General features: G+C 49.3%; 1 protein-coding gene across 1 annotated transcript in view; it reads left to right on the forward strand.

The window, feature by feature from the left end:
* LOC116950492 (solute carrier family 2, facilitated glucose transporter member 1-like) overlaps nt 1-23,851 on the forward strand; it is a 47,047-nt gene that overhangs the window by 1,941 nt on the left and 21,255 nt on the right. Inside the window, exons 2-4 of the mRNA XM_032968289.2 lie at nt 13,391-13,486; nt 18,142-18,302; nt 23,276-23,400. Of these exons, the coding sequence (XP_032824180.1) occupies nt 13,391-13,486; nt 18,142-18,302; nt 23,276-23,400 (382 nt within the window). The remainder of the gene's footprint in view (nt 1-13,390; nt 13,487-18,141; nt 18,303-23,275; nt 23,401-23,851) is intronic.

Consider the following 23,851-nt stretch of genomic DNA (forward strand, 5'->3'; position numbering starts at 1 on the left):
TAGAAACGCTGAGGCTGCCCTGGCAAACCAGGCTGGCTTAACGAGGCTGGATTGTGCGAGGAGCTCACCACACATGCTTGAGAGATCTGGACACAGTGCCATCATCAGTGAGCTCCTCCGGCAGGCGAGGCTGCGTCGGCTTGGGTCACGTAGCCCGCATGCCCAGCCCACTGCACGCTCAATCAGCTTCTGTTTGGCTGGGTAGAGGGGGCTAAACGGGCTCGGCACGGGCTACAGAAGAGATGGAGCTGAGCGGACTTGCCGACGACTGGTACCAGCGGTGTCAAGATCGACCTCTGTGGAGGAGGCTCGTGAAGGACGCTGCTGGGCAGTTGGAGGCAGTCGCCCTCCAACAACAACGGAGGGCGGAGGAGCGACGCTCACAACAACGAGCGGGGCACCGGGCGGATGAAACACAGCAAGTTGGCACAGTGGGGAGCATAGATGGTGCATCAGTCATCTCAGCCAGTCAACCCATGGCACCTGGGGTCTGTCCCGTGACCTCCTTCGACACTTCACGTGGCGTCAAAGTGCACCTAGCCTGGCACAGGCGCCGTGGTGATGTCACCACAAGAGAATGGCGGCGGCGGTGGCTGATGTTGTTGTTGGTGTGTAACGCGTGGTGGGCGTGGTGCTGGCCACCCACCCACTCGCCCAACGCCCTCGTGCGCCGTGCCCGCACTCAGAAGCAACTCGCCCCAACAGTCCGTAGAGAGGCGATACGGAGTGAGGGTTCTGTGTCTCTGAGCGTTATGCGTGGAGTTTGTACGTTCTCCCCCCCCCCACCCCTCCAATGCTGAACCGACACACACCACAGCGTCACCGTGTATCGGCAAAACAACACCCGTGTATATGTTGAGTATGTACATTCACTATATATGTAAAAAAAGACAAAGATCCCCCGTGTAGCCTGCACAGACTGTTGTGGCAAGTGCTGTTAGCGAGCACCTGTGAAGGCCGGCACGGCACACGAGGGGGTGGGTGGCCAGCACTCCCTTTAAGAGTGTGCTCCTAATCTCAGCTCGTTACCTGTATAAAAGACACCTGGGAGCCATAAATCTTTCTGATTGAGAGGGGGTCAAATACTTATTTCCCTCATTAAAATGCAAATCAATTTATAACATTTATGACATGCGTTTTTCTGGATTGTTGTTGTTATTCTGTCTCTCACTGTTCAAATAAACCTACCATTAAAATTATAGACTGATAATTTCTTTGTCAGTGGGCAAACGTACAAAATCACCAGGGGATCAAATACTTTTTTTCCCTCACTGTATACACACAGACACGTGTGTTTTGACGTCGTGTGAGTAGTATCTCGCTTCGCGCTACAAATGTCACGTGTTCATTAATTTGGCCATTGTAATCATTAAGAACATGAGATATGTACGTCGCTTTGAAAAATGCGCGGAGACTTCGTTACCTATCCGACCTCGGCCTTAATTAGAGAGAGAGAGAGGGGGTGGGGGGGTCAGAGAGAGAGAGAGAGGTGGGTCTGCTGGAGCAGAGAAATAAGCATGTCAATGAGAGAGCTGTGTGGAAATCCACCCCGCGGCGGCAGGGGGGAGAGACAGACCCAGCAAGTCTGGTAAAAAAAAAGAAAATTGAGAGAGCTGTGTGGAAATCCACCCCGAAGCGGCCGGGGTAGAGAGAAACAGCGAATGGACCTATGAGAGCCTGGTACATTTTTAGAGGCAGAAGTAGGCAGTTAGAGAAAACAACCTCAGCAAATTGTTGGAAATGTAATGCAATGCAACGCAGAGGAGAGTCGGCTAACACACCGTTGACGCATCGCCTGGTTGGTCCGACCTCTGGTAATGATTCGTGAACCGGCCGGCTGTCCTGTAACAGTCAATGACATTCCGACCGTCATTCCCCCCCCTCTCCGTCGTGCATGTTTAACGGGCACTTCAATCTGTGCACGCACGAGAGCGGCCTTGGGAAGTCTTGAAGATGGGAAATCGACGTTCCTATGACAGGGGCCGGGCTATAGACATTGCCGCTGTTCGTGACCCAGCGGATCTCGCGACTAGACGATGGGAGTGGTGATGCTGGATGTGTTAACGATGATTTATACTGCTGATGATGATGGTGATGATTGTGAGTGATGGATGAAGATGGACACGATGCAACATGGTCATGAATGTTATGATAGTATTGATTTGAAGCTTTCGTAACTGCACGAATCCATACTCTTTGGTTATTTCGGTAAAGTCATCACGTAGTTAGAAATAAAATAAAACCAATCACGATGCTTCGATTGCAACACAAGCGATCATCATCAGGTGTGAAAACCGCAGCCCGCTGCAGCAATCTTTTTTCTTGCTGTGCTTTTCACACCTGATGATGATTGCTTGTGTTGCGATCAAAACGTCGTGATTTGTTTAATTTTATTTCTAAATACGATGCTGAATGTGTTGACGATGATTTCTACTGCTGCTGCTGCTGCTGATGATGATGATGATGATGATTGTGAGTGATGGATGAAGATGGACACGATGCAACATGGTCATGAATTTTATGATAGTGTTGATGATCATCGCATGTTTGATGATGATGATTAATGTGATGATGTGATAATGACGCCGCTGCTGCTGATGATGATGATGACGAATGTGATAATAATTATCGTGCTGATGACGATAACGAACGTGATGATGACGTGATTACGCTGTTGTTGCTGCTGCTGATGATGAATGTTACGATGGTGCGAATGCCACTGGTGCTGATGATGATTATAATCGTGCTGATGATGGTGATGTTAACTGGCAAGATGACGTACTAATTACATTGAAACAGAATAAAAACACAACAAACAGTATTTCTGCTCAAACGAGTTTTTTACGGCTCTGTTTGAGCCAGTGGTGGAAATTCCACATTCCCATGCCGGGGGCCAGTACACCATAGAACAACCACAGCGGACGTCTCCCAACGGGGTTCGAAATCCGCTTCCTTTTCAATTCGACATTCACGTGGCAGAGCCGAGTATGTCCCGAGGAACGCGCATTGTAGTCTCTCTGGAAGGTGCAGTTTTTCTTGTCAATTCCACATTGCTGTGACGGGAGCTCCTTTATCTAGAGGAGTGGCTAGCTGGCTTACAGCGATGGTGTTTACGCGGACCCTGAGTCGCGGTGCAAAGGTCAAGGGGCTGGTCACGTCCATACAGTAATCACAGTGCATAATAAACAACAGGCAGCATTGTCATCATTATTATCGTCATCATCATGATCATCGTCATCAGCAACATTCTCGACATCATCAGCATCATCATCGTGATCATCGTCCTCAGCAACATTCTCAACATCATCATCGTGATCATAGTCATCAGCAACATTCTCAACATCATCATGATCATAGTCATCAGCAACATTCTCAACATCATCATGATCATAGTCATCAGCAACATTCTCAACATCATCATCATGATCATAGTCATCAGCAACATTCTTTACATCAGCATCATCATGATCATAGTCATCAGCAACATTCTCAACATCATGATCATAGTCATCAGCAACATTCTCAACATCATCATCATGATCATAGTCATCAGCAACATTCTCAACATCATCATCATGATCATAGTCATCAGCAACATTCTCAACATCATCATCATCATCGTGATCATAGCCATAAGCAACATTCTCAACATCATCATCATGATCATAGTCATCAGCAACATTCTCAACATCATCGTAAGCATAATCATCAGCAACATTCTCAACATCATCATCATGATCATAGTCATCAGCAACATTCTCAACATCATCATCATGATCATAGTCATCAGCAACATTCTCAACATCATCATCATCATCATAATCATAGTCATCAGCAACAGTCTCAACAGCATCATCGTGAGCATAGTCATCAGCAACATTCTCAACATCATCATGATCATAGTCATCAGCAACATTCTCAACATCATCATCGTGATCATAGTCATCAGCAACATTCTCAACATCATCATGATCATAGTCATCAGCAACATTCCCAATATCATCATCATGATCATAGTCATCAGCAACATTCTCAACATCATCATGATCATAGTCATCAGCAACATTCTCAACATCATTATCATTATGATCATAGTCATCAGCAACATTCTCAACATCATCATCATGATCATAGTCATCAGCAACATTCTCAACATCATCATCATCATGATCATAGTCATCAGCAACATTTTCAACATCATCATCGTGATCATAGTCATCAGCAACATTCTCAACATCATCATCATCATGATCATAGTCATCAGCAACATTCTCAACAGCATCATCGTGAGCATAGTCATCAGCAACATTCTCAACATCATCATGATCATAGTCATCAGCAACATTCTCAACATCATCATCGTGATCATAGTCATCAGCAACATTCTCAACATCATCATGATCATAGTCATCGGCAACATTCTCAACATCATCATGATCATAGTCATCAGCAACATTCTCAACATCATCATGATCATAGTCATCAGCAACATTCTCAACATCATTATCATTATGATCATAGTCATCAGCAACATTCTCAACATCATCATCATCATGATCATAGTCATCAGCAACATTCTCAACATCATCATCATCATGATCATAGTCATCAGCAACATTCTCAACAGCATCATCGTGAGCATAGTCATCAGCAACATTCTCAACATCATCATCATCATGATCATAGTCATCAGCAACATTCTCAACATCATCATCGTGATCATAGTCATCAGCAACATTCTCAACATCATCATGATCATAGTCATCAGCAACATTCCCAACATCATCATCATGATCATAGTCATCAGCAACATTCTCAACATCATCATGATCATAGTCATCAGCAACATTCTCAACATCATCATGATCATAGTCATCAGCAACATTCTCAACATCATCATCATCATGATCATAGTCATCAGCAACATTCCCAACATCATCATCATGATCATAGTCATCAGCAACATTCTCAACATCATCATGATCATAGTCATCAGCAACATTCCCAACATCATCATCATGATCATAGTCATCAGCAACATTCTCAACATCATCATGATCATAGTCATCAGCAACATTCTCAACATCATCATCATGATCATAGTCATCAGCAACATTCTCAACAGCATCATCGTGAGCATAGTCATCAGCAACATTCTCAACAGCATCATCGTGAGCATAGTCATCAGCAACATTCTCAACATCATCATCATCATGATCATAGTCATCAGCAACATTCTCAACATCATTATCATTATGATCATAGTCATCAGCAACATTCTCAACATCATCATCATGATCATAGTCATCAGCAACATTCTCAACAGCATCATCGTGAGCATAGTCATCAGCAACATTATCAACATCATCATGATCATAGTCATCGGCAACATTCTCAACATCATCATGATCATAGTCATCAGCAACATTCTCAACATCATCATGATCATAGTCATCAGCAACATTCTCAACATCATTATCATTATGATCATAGTCATCAGCAACATTCTCAACATCATCATCATGATCATAGTCATCAGCAACATTCTCAACATCATCATCATCATGATCATAGTCATCAGCAACATTCTCAACAGCATCATCGTGAGCATAGTCATCAGCAACATTCTCAACATCATCATCATCATGATCATAGTCATCAGCAACATTCTCAACATCATCATCGTGATCATAGTCATCAGCAACATTCTCAACATCATCATGATCATAGTCATCAGCAACATTCCCAACATCATCATCATGATCATAGTCATCAGCAACATTCTCAACATCATCATGATCATAGTCATCAGCAACATTCTCAACATCATCATGATCATAGTCATCAGCAACATTCTCAACATCATTATCATCATGATCATAGTCATCAGCAACATTCCCAACATCATCATCATGATCATAGTCATCAGCAACATTCTCAACATCATCATGATCATAGTCATCAGCAACATTCCCAACATCATCATCATGATCATAGTCATCAGCAACATTCTCAACATCATCATGATCATAGTCATCAGCAACATTCTCAACATCATCATCATGATCATAGTCATCAGCAACATTCTCAACAGCATCATCGTGAGCATAGTCATCAGCAACATTCTCAACAGCATCATCGTGAGCATAGTCATCAGCAACATTCTCAACATCATCATCATCATGATCATAGTCATCAGCAACATTCTCAACATCATTATCATTATGATCATAGTCATCAGCAACATTCTCAACATCATCATCATGATCATAGTCATCAGCAACATTCTCAACAGCATCATCGTGAGCATAGTCATCAGCAACATTCTCAACATCATCATCATCATGATCATAGTCATCAGCAACATTCTCAACATTATCATCGTGATCATAGTCATCAGCAACATTCTCAACATCATCATGATCATAGTCATCAGCAATATTCCCAACATCATCATCATGATCATAGTCATCAGCAACATTCTCAACATCATCATGATCATAGTCATCAGCAACATTCTCAACATCATCATGATCATAGTCATCAGCAACATTCTCAACATCATTATCATCATGATCATAGTCATCAGCAACATTCTCAACATCATCATCGTGAGCATAGTCATCAGCAACATTCTCAACATCAGCATCGTGAGCATAGTCATCAGCAACATTTTCAACATCATTACCATCATCATGATCATAGTCATCAGCAATATTCTCAACAATATTATGATCATCATCATAGTCATCAGCAACATTCTCAACATCGTCATGATCACAGTCAACAGCAACAATCTCAACATCATCATCATTACGACGAGAGTCATCGTCATCATCGTCACGATCATCAGTAGGACAACCACCGTTAACTTCCCCGTGCAATGCGCTCTCCAGGCTCAGCAACTGCTTAGCTCCTGAGATCTGGCGAGACCGGCCACGTTCTGGGTGATTTTGTTGCGATGGAGAGATGTTAACTCCCTCGCCTGGTGTGCAGGAGGTCGTCGGTTCGATCCCAACCCTGACGCCTGCTGCTGCTGCTGTATATTTGGAGTTTGCGGTGTCCCTCTCTCCCTCCGTGGTCGCGTGGATTTTTCTCCGGGTCTCCCGGTTTTTCCCCCTCCACATTTAGAATCAACAACATCACGCGTTCAGAGTATTTGGCTATTGCCATAGATTTACACAAAACGATAATCCACTTTCGTTGCGCTGTCATTTGTGGCCAACTCGCTTCTAAAAGGAAAAGAACTACATAGTCCAGCGGTGCCTTTACTGGTAAAATAACAAAAATAGCTTAAATCCAAATAATTGTTGAGTTCATAGATTACATGTAAATCATGTTAATTTAATTAATGATGCTCGTAATGATGATTATTTATACTCATTGTGTATCGACCCCGGAGGGATGATGGTGATGATAATGGGCTGAGTCAACACCCCCCCCCCCCCCCCAGAATTCCACGATCGAAGGCGTTTCATCTTTGTAGAAATATTTGATAAACGGGCTCCGTTCCCCCCTGCCACCTCTCCTCCACCAACCGCTACCCACCACGAGAGTTGTTTCAACAGCTGGTCCCACTTCTTTGAGGTGGCCACACGGGCCTGGGTTCGATTCCCGAACTCGGCGCGCAGTTTTTGCGTGCACTTGTTGTACGTCCTTCCTTCCCCCCTGTTCTGCAGAGTGTGCGTGAGTGAGTGTGTCAGTGAGTGAGTGTGTCAGTGAGTGAGTGTGTGTCAGTGAGTGTGCGTCAGTGAGTGAGTGTATCAGTGAGTGAGTGTGTCAGTGAGTGTGTGTCAGTGAGTGTGTGTCAGTGAGTGTGTGTGTGGGGAGCGGTGGTGTAGTGGTTAGCGCGCTGCGCTACGAACCCGAAGACCCGAGTTCGATTTCCGCTCACGGCCAAGACTAGTGACGATTATCTGAACCGGTCCTGGGCCTCCCCTAAGTTGACTCAGCCTCAAATGAGTACCTGGTGCGATGTGTAAACATCGCCACTGGAGAGACAAAGACGGCCGGGTGTAGTGCGGCCACCCACCCCCTCGTGCACCGTTCTGGTCTTCATAGGTGCTCGCTAACAGCACTTGCCCCTACAGTCTGTTACAGGCTACATTGTTATTTGTTTTTTGAGTGTGTGTGAGTGAGTGTGTCAGTGAGTGTGTATGTGTGCGTGAGTGAGTGTGTGATTAACTACCACTAAACTGCCCCGGGGGGACAGGCGTCTATGACGCCTCCTGGCCAAACCCCAATTGGTGGAGCCAGGAGACTGAATCCTTACCCTCGGGGCTCCTCCACAAACAACAAAGAGCCATTTTTCATACTTGATTTGGCGCTTTGTGACGGCAGGAATTTTTATTTGGTTCTTTCGGTAAAGTAACGTAGAAATAAAAAATAACAAATTACTTAATATCATACGACGTTTCGATTGCAACGCGAGCAATCATCATGCAGGTACAACTGGAAGAGAAACAAACCTAGTAAACTTAGAAATATAATGGAATACAGCGCAGATAGTCGGCTAACATAACAGTCAAGACCCTACCTGGTTGATTACGTTCTTCTAAAGATTGCTAGATTTAAGAGAGAGATAAGACACAGAACCGGAGACACATATACAGACACATGAGCAGAAATAATTAACACAAAGACACTTCGGATGGCCACGTGGAATGTTCGAACGCGCACTGCGGAGGAGAGGCTGCACTCCTCTTTCGGGAGCTGGACGGGTACCGCCTGGATTTCTGTGGTGTTCAGGAGGTCCGGTGGACCGGCTCTGGCTCCTGCCACAATGAGGGGTGGACAGTCCTCTACTCGGGGCAGGAGACTGCCAAACAACAGAGAGTGCTCTTCTTCTCAACAAAAGAAGGCGAGGAGTGATGGTCCTGGTTACGTATGCCCCCACCGAGGACGAGCATCCGTGGAGGGATGCAGGCAAGGCCGATGAGTCAGATGTCTTCTATGACCTCCTATCACACGTGCTGGCTAAAGGGGCCCCTCGGGATAGAGTCATCTTGTTGGGTGACTTCAATACCCAAGTTGGTCATGATGCTAGCACCTGCTCTGGAGTGATTGAAAGACTTGGGCCAGATCAGCTCAATAACAACGGAAGGAGGCTACAAGTTTTTTTGTGCAGCCCATGGGCTTGTAATTACCAACACGCTGTTCCAGCACCGGCACATCCACACAACATCATGGATGCATGCCAGGTCCAAGCAAGAACATCTACTGAACTACATAGTGATGGAACAGTGGATGCGGGCCCATGTCCTTGACACCAGGACCTATCGTGGAGCTGATCTGCCCACTGACCATCGACTTGTCATCTGTAAGATGCGCCTGCCATTCTTCCATTCCGGTGGTGGGTGTATAACCAGGACCCCATTCAAACCCATAGTGGCATGGTCACAGCTAGCTGATGAAAGTTGGAAGCGAGAATTTCATCATCGCTTGCAGCTGGGGTTGGCATCGTCCCCCACTCCTCTTGATGTCGAGGGGAAATGGGCGAGGTTTATGACTGTGGCTCATGCAGCTGCAATGGCTGCCTTGGGTACATGTCTAGACCTCCACAGAGACCCTGGCTAACAGAGGAGGTGTTCAAGCTGGTGGAGAAAAAGTGAGAGCCCCACTCTCACCGTCTACAGCATCCCACGTCAAAGAATGAGGAGGCTTACCAAAGCCTTCGCTCGGAGGTTGGAAGAGACGTGAGGCACTGCAAGGATGGGTGGTGGTCACAGGTTGCTGAGGAGATGGAGTCTGCCTCAATGGCCCGCGATCACAATTCGCTCTTTAATTCCATCAAAAAAGTGACCTGTAGCACCACACCTATTACCATCATTAGGGGAAAGAACACTGATACAATCTCCGACCCTCAGGAACAGGTTTGCAGATTTGCTGAGTATTTCTGTCAGGTCCTGTGGGAGGGGAACTCCCTCAGCCTGGAAAACATCGTGGGCAACAGAGGTCTCACTCCGAATCAGTCGAGCGGCATTATCTTTTGATTGGTTGCGTAAGGCTGTGTGGAAGCTACCTGGTCTGTCGCTCCGCACGAAGCTTCGGGTCTTCTAGGCCACAGTCATTCCCTCCCTTCTCTACGCTTGCGAAACGTGGACCCTCCTAATGGAACATCTTCGCCGGTTAGAAACGTTTAGGCTGGCCTGCCTACGTTCCATCTTGGGTTTAACCAGGCTGCATTGTGTGAGGAGCTCACATATCCTTAAAAGATTTGAAAAAAGTCCCATCAATGAGCTCCTCCGGCAGGCAAGGCTGTGTTGGCTGGGTCATGTAGCCCACATGCCCAGCCACCGCATGCCTAAACAGCTTTTGTTCATCTTTGGTTCTTTCGGTAAAGTCACGTATAAATAAAAAATAATAAAATAACATAATAGCGTACGATGTTTCGGTTGAAACACAAGCAGCCATCATCAGGTACAGAAGAGCTAAATTTACGAGAGAGGGGAAACACATAACCTTTTGTTCAGCCGGATCGAGGGGGCTAAATGGGCGCGGCACGGGCTAGAGAAGAGATGGAGTGATGTAGTACAAGAGCATGTGGAGCTGAGTGGACTTGCCGATGACTGGTACCAGCGGTGTCTAAATCGGCCTTTGTGGAGGAGGCTCGTGAAGGACGCTACTGGGCAGTTGGAGGCAGTCGCCCTCCAAAAACATTGGAGGGGGGAGGAGCGATGCTCACAACAACGAGCGGAGCGCCGGGTGGCTAAAGCACAGCAAGCTGGCACAGTAGGGGGCACAGGTGGTGCATCAGCCAGTCATCTCAGTCATCTTAGTCAGTCGACCCGTTGCACCTGGGTCTGCCCCGTGACCTCCTGCCAGCGGGCGTTCGAAACTTCACGTGGCCTCGACGTGCACATAGCCTGGCACAAGCGTCGTGGTGACGTCACCGACACTTAGTGGCGAATGGCGGTTGTTGTTATTGTTGCGTGAGTGTGTGCGTGAGTGTGTGAGTGAGTGTGTGAGTGTGTAGTGAGTGTGTGTAGTGTAGCGGTAGTGAAGTGGTTAGTGTGCTGCGCTACGAACCTATGAAGGTTGTGTCGGCCTCGCTAACAGTATTTGCCCCTACAGTTTGTTAGCTGAACCCACGCGTAGTGTAACCGCATATCGACCAAAAGCGCATGCCAATGCTGGACAAAACAAATTCCTGCAAATCACTCCTAACTGAACTATATATTTATTTATTTATTTCACCAGGTAAGGACCCCACTGAGATACGTAGCTCTTTTTCAGAAGCGACCTGGCCATCACAAACTATAGCTCAACGAAGTGAGCTTATCATCACGTGGACATTTATATCAGCCAAAGACTCTAAACGCGTGATGTTGATTCGAAATGTGGAGCAAAAAACCGGAGGACCCGCAGAAAAATCCACGCGACCACGGGGAGAAGGAAACAGCAAACTCCAAATATACAGCAGCAGCGGGCGTTAGGGTCAGGATCGAACCCACGACCTCCTGTACACCAGGAGAGGTAGTTAACATCTCCTGGCCACCGTGACGATGATGAGATAGAGACGCAAACTCCAAATATACAGCAGCAGGCATCGTCAGGGTAAGGATCGAACCCACGACCTCCTGTACACCAGGCGAGGTAGTTAACATCTCCTGGCCACCGTGACGATGATGAGAGAGAGAGAGAGACACGCAAACTCCAAATATACAGCAGCAGGCATCGTCAGGGTAAGGATCGAACCCACGACCTCCTGTACACGAGGCGAGGTAGTCAACATCTCCAAGCCGCCGCAGCCGCGATTGATCGCACGGCAGCGAGGAAAACACAAATCTGGCAGGACCCTCCTGTAAACAAAGCCTCGAGACACTGCGAGGGCTTTCCCTACGCCAAGGAAGGCGGGATGACGTTGAGAATAATAATAACAACAACAGCAACAACCGACGATGACGACAATAATAACAACGAAAAATAAGGAATCCCATCTGCTCTTGGGGCTCACCCTTTCATCCGCACCACGGGGGGTGAAGGGGGCCCCCGTGCCTCACCTCCCTGAAGGTGCGACGCTTGCAGAATGATTCTCTCGTTTTCACAGATAATATTATTCAGCTACAGAAGTCATCTTTTATTTATTTATTCATTTGGGGGGTGGGGGGTGGGGGAATTTTTTTGTTGCTTTGCTCGAAACAGATACACAAAGACAAAGACCCCCACGTGTAGCCTTACAAGAATGTTGGGCCAAGTGCTGTTAGCGAGCCAGTACGGCACACGAGGGGGTGGGTGGACAACACCACGCCCGGCCGCCTTTGTCTCCCCAGTGGCGATGTTTACACACCCGCACCAGTGTTCTCATTTGAGGCTGAGTCGACCTAGGGGAGGCTCAGGACCGGTTCAGATAACCGGTGGTGGCACCTGGGGAGACAAAGGCGGCCGGGCGTGGTGCTGGCCACCCACCCCCTCGTGTGCCGTTCTGGCCTTCGTGGGTGGTGCTACTCGCTAACAGCACTTGCCACAACGGTCTGTCACAGGCTATACGGGGGCTCTTTGTCTTTCGTGGAGCGGTGGTGTAGCGGTTAGCGCGCTGTGCCGGCGACCCGGCGAACCGAGTTCGAGTCCCCGCTCACGGTCACCAACAGTGGTGGCGATTGTCCGAACCGTGTCCTGGACGTCGTCGGCTGGTTCGACTTCGACTTTGCATTTTGTCTCTCTGAAGAGCTTCACCCTCGTGACTTCGCGACGGGCTCCTGGTGCGTAGCGCAGGCCTGGCGAGCGCCGCTGGTGATGATGTTGTTATGATGATGATGATGTTGTTATGATGATGATGATGTTGTTATGATGATGATGTTGTTATGATGATGATGTTGTTATGATGATGTTGTTATGATGATGATGTTGTTATGATGATGATGATGATGTTGTTATGATGATGATGATGTTGTTATGATGATGATGATGTTGTTATGATGATGTTATGATGATGATGATGTTGTTGTCGGTTATATTGTTGATGATGATATGATGATGTTGTTATGATGATGATGCTGTTATGATGATGATGTTATGATGATGATGATGTTGTTATGATGATGTTGTTGTCGGTTATATTGTTGATGATGATGTTATGATGATGATGATGTTATGATGATGATGTTGTTATGATGATGATGTTGTCGGTTATATTGTTGATGATGATGTTATAATGATGTTGGTATGATGATGATATTGTTATGATTATGATGATGTTGTTATGATGATTTTGTTATGATGATGATGTTTTTATGCTGATGATGATGTTGGTATGATGATGTTATGATGATGTTGTCGATGTTGAGGATGTTGTTGTTGATGTTGGTGTAGATGTTCATAATGTTGTTCATGATGTTGTAATGTTGTTGATAATGTTGCTGATGTTGTTGTTGTTGTTTATGGCGAGCAGCAGCTGACGGCGCCGCTGCTGGTCTCCGTGTGCGCCGCCGTGCTCAGTTCCTTTGAGTTCGGCTACAACATCGGCGTGACGAACGCTCCCGAGCAGGTGGGCAGGACATCGTCATCATCGTCACCATCGTCATCATCATCTTTGTCATCAACCTCACCACCGTCATCATCAGCATCATCAAAGTCATCACCATTGTCATCATCAATATCAGCATCATCATCATCACGATCGTCATCGTCGTCAGCATCATTACAATCAACGTCATTACTATTGTGATCATCATCAACGTCATCAATGTCATCGTTGTCACGATCATCCTCACCATCGTCATCATCAACGTCATCACAATCGTCATTATCAACCTCACCATCGTCATCGTCAACCTCACCATCGTCATTATCATCATCAACGTCATCATTATCACCATCGTCATCATTAACCTCACCATCGCCATCATCAACCTCACCATCGTCATCATCAACGTCATCACCATCGTCATTATCAACCTCACCATCGTCATCATCTTCGTTATCATCGTCATAATGAACCTTATCATCGTCACCATTAACCTCACCATCGTCATCATCAACGTCACCATCATCTTTGTCATCAACCTCACCATCGTCATCATCAGCATCATCACCATCGTCATCATCAACGTCATCATCAGCGTCATCATTAACCTCACCATCGTCATCATCATCGTCATCACTGTCAGATCATCTGGAGGTTCTATAGAGTGACGTGGAGTGTCTGTGTCTGTGTGTCACTGTGTGCGTCATAGTGTATGTATCACTGTGTCTGTGTGTCACTGTGTGTGTCACTGTGTGCGTCACTGTGTGTGTGTGTCACTGTGTGCGTCATAGTGTGTGTGTCACTGTGTGCGTCACTGTGTGTGTATCACTGTGTGTGTTACTGTGTGCGTCACTGTGTGTGTGTCACTGTGTGCGTCATAGTGTGTGTATCACTGTGTGTGTCACTGTGTGTGTGTCACTGTGTGTGTGTCACTGAGGTGCTCGCTAACAGCACTTGCCCCTACAGTCTGTTAAGGCTATACGGGGGATCTTTGTCTTTATCTTTGTGTGTGTCACTGTGTGCGTCATAGTTTGTGTATCACTGTGTGTATCACTGTGTGTGTATGTCACTGTGTGTGTGTCACTGTGTGCGTCACAACGAAAAGCCACTACGGATGGCCACGTGGAATGTTCGAACGCTCACTGCGGAGTAGAGGCTGCCACTCCTCTATCGGGAGCTGGACCGGTAGGGCTTGGATCTCTGTGGCATTCAGGAGGTCCAGTGGACCGGTTCTGGCTCCTGCCACCATGAGGGGTGGACAGTCCTCTACTCGGGGCAGCAGACTGCCAAACAACAGGGTGTGGCTCGTCTTTTGAACAAAAGAATGAAGGGGGTGTGGGAGCGTGGCAGTGAGGTGTGGGAAGCTGTAAGCCCCAGGCTACTTTGGGCTCGCCTTCCCATCAACCGGAGGTGAGAAGTGGTGGTCGTGGTTACTTATGCCCCCACCGAAGACGAACATCCGTGGAGGGATGCAGGCAAAGCCAATGAGTCAGATGCCTTCTATGACCTCCTGTCACAGGTGCTGGCTAAAGTGGCACCTCGGGATAGAGCCATCATGTTGGGTGACTTCAATGCCCGAGTTGGTCATGATGCTGACACCTCGTCTGGAGTGATTGGAGGGCATGGGCCAGATCAGCTCAATAACAACGGTAGGAGGCTGCTAGATTTTTGGGCAGCCCATGGGCTTGTAATTACCAAAACGCTGTTCCGGCATCGGCGCATCCACACAACATCATGGATGCATGCCGGGTCCAAGCAAGAACATCTGCTGGACTACATAATGATGGACCAGCGGATGCGAGCCCATGTCTTTGACACCAGGATCTACCGTGGAGCTGATCTGCCCTCTGACCATCGACTAGTCATCTGTAAGATGCGCCTGACATTCTTCCACTCCGGTGGTGGGTGTACACCCAGGACCCCATTCCAACCTAAAGTGGCCTGGTCTCAGCTATCTGATGAAAGTTTCAAGCTAGAATTTCATCATCGCTTGTGGCTGGGAATGGCATCGTCTCCCACTCCTCCTGAGATCGAGGGTAAATGGGCGAGGTTTAGGACTGTGACTCATGCAGCTGCAATGGCTGCTTTGGGTACGCGGTTCAGACCTCCCCAGAGACCCTAGCTGACAGAGGAGGTGTTCAGGATGGTTGAGAAAAAGCGACAGGCCCACTGTCATTGGCCACAGAATCCCACGTCAGAGAATGAGGAGGCTTACCGCAGCCTTCGCTGGGCGGTTCGTAGAGCCGTGAGGCGCTGCAAGGATGGGTGGTGGTCACGGGTTGCTGAGGAGATTGAGTCTGCCTCAGTGGCCCGCGATCACAAATCTATATTTAACTCCATCAAAAAAGTAACCTGCAGCGCCACACCTATTACCATCATTAGGGGAAAAAACGGTGATCCAATCTCCGACCCCCAGGAACAGGTTTGCAGATTTGCTGAACATTTCTGTGAGGTCATTTGGGGAGGTAAAATCCCTCAGCCAGGAAAACATCGTGGCACAAAGTGAGGATGACCCTGCTGAGGCTGCGGTGCCTCAAATATCGGAAGAACTCACCCCCTGTGAGTGGCTGGCTGAAGTACCATCTGTTGAGGAAGTACTGAAGGCGATCCGGAGTCTGAGACCAGGAAAGGCAGCGGGCAGAGATGATCTCCCAAGCGAAATGCTGAGGGAGGGTGGCGTTTGTGCACAGACTGCCCTATATGACATCATAACAACAGTCTGGACCACTGGACGGGTTCTGCAGGATTGGAAGGATGCCCTGGTGGTCCCCCTCTCTAAGAAGGAGGACCGCACAGACTGTAACAACTACAGGGGCATCTCACTCCTCAGCGTGCCGGGAAAGGTCCTGGCAAGGATTATTCAACATCGCCTTGCCAGGCACGCTGAGGAGAGGCTTGCGGAGCCCCAATGCGGTTTCAGGAAAGCGCGCTCCTGCACAGATGCCATATTTTTTATCCGTCTGCTACAGCAGAGGTATAGGGAATTCCAACAAGACCTACATCTCTGCTTTATTGACCTGTTCAAGGCCTATAATACCATCAGTGGGCCTGGGCTCTGGGTTGTTCTTCGTGCTTTTAGAGTCCCTGACCCTCTGCTCACGATCATTAAGGACCTTCATGATGGTGAGCGGGCCCGGGTAAAATTACGTGGCCGGGAGTCAGAGCCATTAACTGTACACCTTGGGGTGCGACAGGGATGTCCTCTGGCTCCCACATTATTTAACATCTATTTTGACCACGTAGTTTGTGAAGCCTTCAATAGCTGTACCGGGGGAATCTCCTTTGGGTACAGATATAATGGGAGGTTGATCGATGCCCGGGTGCGGTCAAGGGATGGCTCCCTATTGCTCAACCACGTTATGTATGCGGATAATTTGGTAATAGCTGCTCATTCAGAGGAGGAGTTGGAGACGCTGCTGCTGAGACTGGAGCGTGCCACCATCAGCCCCACCAAAACTAAGCACCTGCCTGGGTACTTTGTACCATCGGACACTCCACCCCCACAACTCCCAATCGGTGATGGGGCAGTTGTGGAGAGAGTGGAGAGTTTCCCATACCTGGGCAGTGTGCTTATGACCGGCTCCAGTTTAACAGCAGAGGTCTCTCTCCGAATCAGTCGAGCGGCAATATATTTTCATCGGTTGCGTAACGCTGTGTGGAAGCTGCCTGGTCTGTCTCTCCGCACTAAGCTTCAGGTCTTCTCGGCCACGGTCATTCCCTCCCTTCTCTACGCTTGCGAAACGTGAACCCACCTAATGGAACATCTTCGCCGGTTAAACACATTTAGGTTGGCCTGCCTACGATCCATCCTGGGTTTAAACAGACTGGATTGTGTGAGGAGCTCACAAATCCTTGAAAGATCTGGTCAAGGTCCCTCCGGCCGGATCGAGGGGGCTAAACGGGCGCGGCACGGGCTAGAGAAGAGATGGAGTGATGTGGTACAGGAGGACGTGAGCTGAGTGGACTTGCCGATGACTGGTACCAGCGGTGTCAAGATCGGCCTCTGTGGAGGAGGCTCGTGAAGGATGCTACTGGGCAGTTGGAGGCAGTCGCCCTCCAACAACAAAGGAGGGCGGAGGAGCGATGCTCACAACAACGAGCGGAGCGCCGGGTGGCTAAAGCACAGCAGATTGGCACAGTAGGGGGCACAGGTGGTGCATCAGCCAGTCATCTCAGTCAGTCAACCCGTGGCACCTGGGTCTGCCCCGTGACCACCTGCCAGCGGGCGTTCGAAACTTCACGTGGCCTCAAGGTGCACATGTCCTGGCACAAGCGTCGTGGTGACGTCACCGCGAATGGCGGTTGTTGTTGTATCACTGTGTGTGTCACTGTGTGTGTCACTGTGGGGAGCGGTAGTGTAGCGGTTAGCGCGCTGTGCTCTGAACCCGGCGACACGGGTTCGATTTCCGCTCACGGCCAACACCAGTCACGATTTTCTGAACCGATCCCGGGCCTCACCTAGGTTGACTCGGCCTCAAATGCGTACCTGGTGCGGTGTGTAGTAAACATCGCCACTGGTGAGACAAAGGCGGTCGGGCGTGTTGCTGGCCACCCACCCCCTCGTGTGCCATTTCGGCCTTTGTAGGCGCTCGCTAACAGCACTTGCCCCTAGAGGCTGTTAAGGCTACACGGGTGATGTTTGTGTCATTGTGCGCGTGGCTCTGCGCGTGTTGCAGATCATCCGCAGGTTCTACAATGCCACGTGGTTGGGTCGCCATGGCGTGGCCATGCCTCCCTCCTCGCTCACCGCGGTCTGGGCCCTCTCTGTCGCCATCTTCGCTGTGGGGGGCATGGTGAGCGCCCTCATGGTGGGGGCGCTCACCTCCAAATACAGCAGGTGACTCAGCTACACACACTCAGCTACAGGTGACTCAGCTACACACTCAGCTACAGGTGACTCAGCTACAGGTGACTCAGCTACAGACTCAGCTACAGGTGACTCAGCTACACACACAGCAGGTGACTCAGCTACAGGTGACTCAGCTACACACTCAGCTACAGGTGACTCAGCTACACACTCAGCAGGTGACTCAGCTACAGGTGACTCAGCTACACACTCAGCTACAGGTGACTCAGCTACACACACAGCAGGTGACTCAGCTACAGGTGACTCAGCTACACACACAGCAGGTGACTCAGCTACACACACAGCAGGTGACTCAGCTACAGGTGACTCAGCTACAGGTGACTCAGCTACAGGTGACTCAGCTACACACTCAGCAGGTGACTCAGCTACACACTCAGCAGGTGACTCAGCTACAGATGACTCAGCTACAGGTGACTCAGCTACACACACAGCAGGTGAATCAGCTACAGGTGACTCAGCTACACACTCAGCAGGTGACTCAGCTACAGGTGACTCAGCTACAGGTGACTCAGCTACACACACAGCAGGTGACTCAGCTACAGGTGACTCAGCTACACACTCAGCAGGTGACTGGTAGGACGGGAGTAGGTGGCACGCGACCAGCAGTAGTAGTAGCGGCAGCCACAGCACAGAGCAAGACGCATACTGGATGTGGTGTGCCGGGTACGGCACTGACATTTTTATCCTGTGGCACACCCAACCGGCTGAAATTAACTCCATGTCGAGAACCCCCCCCACCCCACGTGATCCCACCCTCAACACCACCCCACCCACTCCCACCCCCACGTGATCCCACCCTCAACACCACCCCACCCACTCCCACCCCCACGTGATCCCACCCTCAACACCACCCCACCCACTCCCACTCCCACGTGATCCCACCCTCAACACCACCCCACCCACTCCCACCCCCACGTGATCCCACCCTCAACACCACCCCACCCACTCCCACCCCCACGTGATCCCACCCTCAACACCACCCCACCCACTCCCACCCCCACGTGATCCCACCCTCAACACCACTCCACCCACTCCCACCCCCACGTGATTTTACCCTGAACACCATCCCACCCACTCCCACCCCCCACGTGATTCTACCCTGAACTAGAGGCCGACCGAAACTGAATTTCTGGTTTCCGCCGAAAACGAAACCGGACCGAAAGTTAAAAATTTACTTTCGGCCGAAACCGAAATAAAACCGAAAGTAAACTTGTTGGCTTCGGCCGAAACAGAAACGATGCCGAAAGCATTTGCCAACTTTCGGCGCTGAAATCGAAACCGAATTTCGGTCGGCCTCTACCACCCCACCCACCCCCACGTGATCCGACCCTGAACACAACCCCACCCACTGCCACGCCCCACGTGATTCCACCATGAACACCACCCCACCCACTACCCACCCCCACGTGATCCTACCCTGAACACAACCCCACCCATTCCCCACCCCCACGTGATTCCACCACAACCACGACCCCCCCCACTCCCACTGCCCCTGTCCCACCACATTCCCCAGTGCCACCTTGAGGTGGCACATTCCCGAGACCCAAAACACAAAGAGCCTCGCCCAACCCCCTAATAGCCTTCACGGAATCAGAATCTTCATTTGGGATGAATCCGATGAGCTGCAAATCTCTTTTTGCACACATGTTCAGTATGGGGCATCAGCGAGAAAGTTACAAAAACAAACAATACCAAAACACGACAGGGAAGGTAGGGAAATCACTAAAAACACATTTTTTTTTCTTACCAGGCAAAGCCCACTGAGCTATATAGCTTATTTTTCAGAAGCGACCTGGCCACAAATGATAGCTCAACGAAGTGGCTTATCATGTGTAAATTTATAACAGCCAACAAATCTAAGTAATCTAAACAGACTGTTGGGACAAGTGCTGTTAGCAGGTAGCACCTGTGAAGGCCGGCACGGCACACAAGGGGATGGATGGCCAGCACCACGCACCGGCCGCCTTTGTCTCCCCAGTAGGGATGTTTTTACACACCGCACCAGGTACTCATTTGAGGTCGAGTTGACCTAGGGGAGGCCCAGGACGGGTTCAGATAATCATCAGCACTCAGTGTCTCATATGCAGTCACTTAAGCTGTGCATTATGCAACTTTTGAGTTGTGCATTGTACAACTTTGCGTTGATCTAGAAGCCCTTGCTTCTGGCAGTTCACCAGCATTGATTGGAGCGAAGCCTGGCTGTGCCGAGGAGACCTAGTTGTGTCGAAACCGGTCCAGGGTTTTTTTTACCCGGACTGAACCAATCCCGCTGAAGTGATGCGCCTCCCATAAGGCTGTGTGGCTGCTGGGATGATATATATATGCACAGCACACATGTATTTGTTTTTAATGTGGAGTGACAGACGCGGGAAGGAGGCTTCTGCTGCTTATTTTTACTGTCCTGAGACCCATGAGCGGTAACCCCTACCGCCCCGTGGAATGTGGTGACCTCTATGACCCCTGTACAACTACAACAACAACAGCAACAGCAGCAGCAGCAGCCACCATTCGCCACTAAGTAGCGGCGACGTCACCTCGCCACCTGTGCTAGGCTAGGTGCACTTTGAGGTTCGCTGCTGGCAGGAGGTCACGGGACAGACCCCAGGTGCTATAGGTTAACCCACTGAGATGACTGGCTTATGCACCACCTGTGCCCCCTACTGTGCCGATTTGCTACGTTGTTGTAAGCCATCGCTCCTCTGCCCTCCGTTGTTGCTGGAGGGCGACTGCCTCCAACTGCCCAGTGGCATCGTCCTTCACGAGCCTCCTCCATAGAGGTCGATCTTGACACCGCTGGTACCAGTTATCGGCAACTCTACTCAGCTCCACATCCTCTTGTACCACATCACTCCATCTCTTCTCTAGCCCATGCCGCGCCCGTTTATCTCCCTCTATCCGACCAAACAAAAGCTGTTTGGGCATGCGGTGGGTGGGCATGCAGGCTAACTGACCCAGCCAACGCTGCCTTGCCTGCCGGAGGCGCTCACTGATTGGACTGTGTCCAGGCCTTCCAAGGATTTATTAGTTCCTCACAAAATCCAGTCTGTTTAAACCCAGGATGGATCGTAAGCAGGCCAGCACGAATGTTTCTAACCGGGGCAGATATTCAATTAGGGGGCTCCACGTTTCGCAAGCATAGAGCAGGGTGGGTATGACTGTGGCCGAGAAGACCCGGAGCTTCGTGTGGAGCGACAGACCACGTAGCTTCCACACGGCCAATGAAAGGATAATGCCGCTCAACTAATTCGGAGTGAGACCTCTGCTGTCAATCCGGAGCTGGTCATAAGCACACTGGCCATCAGGTAGAATTAAATTTGAGAGAGAGACAAAACAAAGACATGGAGACACACATACAGACAGACACGCAGAGAGAGACAACACAGAGACACACAGAGAGACACACAAGATAGGCAGAGACCCAATGCATCTGTGTCGTGGCCTTAGAGAGGCATTTGGTCTCTGTGTGTCCATGTTGTGTGTTTCTCTCTGTTTGTCTCTGTGTTGTCTCTCTCTGTGTGTCTATGTTGTGTGTCTCCCTGTGTGTCTATGTTGTGTGTCTCTGTGTGTCTATGTTGTGTGTCTCTCTCTGTGTGTCTCTGTGTTGTCTCTCTCTGTGTGTCTATGTGTTGTCTCTCTCTGTGTGTCTATGTTGTGTGTCTCTCTGTGTCTATGTTGTGTCTCTCTCTGTGTGTCTCTGTGTTGTCTCTCTCTGTGTGTCTATGTTGTGTGTCTCTGTGTGTCTCTGTGTTGTCTCTCTCTGCTTGTCTGTCTGTATGTGTGTCTCCATGTCTGTGTTTTGTCTCTCTCTCAAATTTAGTTCTACCTGATGACGACTGCTTGTGTTGCAATCGAAACGTCGCATTCAATTTAATTCATTTTCTTTCTACGTGACTTCACCAAAAGAACCAGAGAGTAATTCCTGCAGTCACGAAAGCTTCAAATCAAGTTTTCACACTGGCCGAGTATGGACACCTCTCCACTCTCCACACAACTGCTCCATCGCCAATGGGGAGTTGCGTGGGGTGCAGTCTTTGATGACACAACACACCCAGGCAGGGGCTTCGTTTTGGTTGGGGCTGATTGGAAGTCTCCGCCTCTTAAGTGGCACGCTCCAGGTTCAGCAGCAGCGCCTCCGACTCCTTCTCTGAGTAAGCAGCAATCGCCAATTAATCAGTGTACGTAACACGGTTGAGCAATAAGGAGCCATCCCTCGACCCCTGTGACCTTTGTGACTCCCGCGTGACTGGGGGTGGGTGGGGGGGATAGTGAGGTGGGGGCGTCCTTCCTGACTCGCCCAGCACCTCACCAACTCTCACCAACTCTCAACAACTACCACTTCACTTCTCACCACCTCACCACCTCACCAACTCTCACCAACTCTCAACAACTACCACCTCACTTCTCACCACCTCACCACCTCGCCGACTCTCACCAACTCTCAACAACTACCACCTCACTTCTCACCACCTCACCACCTCGCCGACTCACCACCTCACCAACAAGAACAGCAGCCTGCCATTCGTCACAAAGTGGCGATGACGTCACCACGGCGCTAGTGCCAGGCTATGTTCACGTTAAGGCCATGTGAAGTGTCGAACGCCCGCTGGTAATTATTTTTGTGCGGGTGGTAATTATCGATGTTACGGTGGTGGTAATTGTTGTTATGGTGGTGGTAATTGTTCTTGTGGTGATGGTGGTGGTGGTAATTGTAGTTGTGGAAAATTGTTGTGGTGGTAATTGTTGTTGTGGTAATTGTTGTTGTGGTAATTGTTGTGGTGGTAATTGTTGTAATGGTGGTGGTTGCGCTAATTGTTGTTATTATGGTGGTAATTGTTGTGTTGGTGTTAATTGTTGTTGTGGTGGTAATTGTTGTTACGGTAATTGTTGTTGTGGTGGTAATTATTGTGGTGGTAATTGTCGTGGTGGTGATGGTGGTGTTGCAGGCGTAACTGCCTCATGGCAAACAACGCGCTGGCGCTGCTGGGCGGGACCCTCATGGCCATATCCAAGGCCGCCTCCTCCTACGAGACGCTCGTCGCAGGCAGACTCATCGTGGGCCTCTACTGCGGTGAGTGGCGGTGGTGAGTGGTAGTGAGGGTGGTGAGGGTGGAGTTAAGGTCGGTGGTGGAGGTGGTAATTGTCATGATGTTGGTGGTGGTGGTGGACGTGACATTGGTGGTTATGGTGATGGAGATCATGTCTGTGTAGTGACATAAAATGGGTCACTACGGCGCCTACCGCCAGTTACTGATAGAGAGGGGAACTGTGAGTGTAGTAGCCCTCTCTGCTAGTAGGGCATGCAATGTCATGGAACATGTCCGTAGGGGGCGTAGTGCTGGTGGCTGGCAGAGAGGGGGCATCTGAGGATGTAGCAGCCCGGTTGGCTGGCAAGGGCACGTGACAGGACAGGGTAAGGATGTGGGCCAAAGGTGACAGAAGGGACACGTGGGGTATGGCCCAGAACCTTCCGGTAGGTTCCAAAAGGGGGCGTGGCCGAGGGCGGAGCCAGGCCACGCTGG

This window comes from Petromyzon marinus, chromosome 39 (genome assembly GCF_048934315.1).
Source record: "Petromyzon marinus isolate PM22_M1 ecotype Great Lakes invasive population chromosome 39, UKy_Petmar_22M1.pri1.0, whole genome shotgun sequence".
Classification (NCBI taxonomy): Eukaryota; Metazoa; Chordata; class Hyperoartia; order Petromyzontiformes; family Petromyzontidae; genus Petromyzon; species Petromyzon marinus.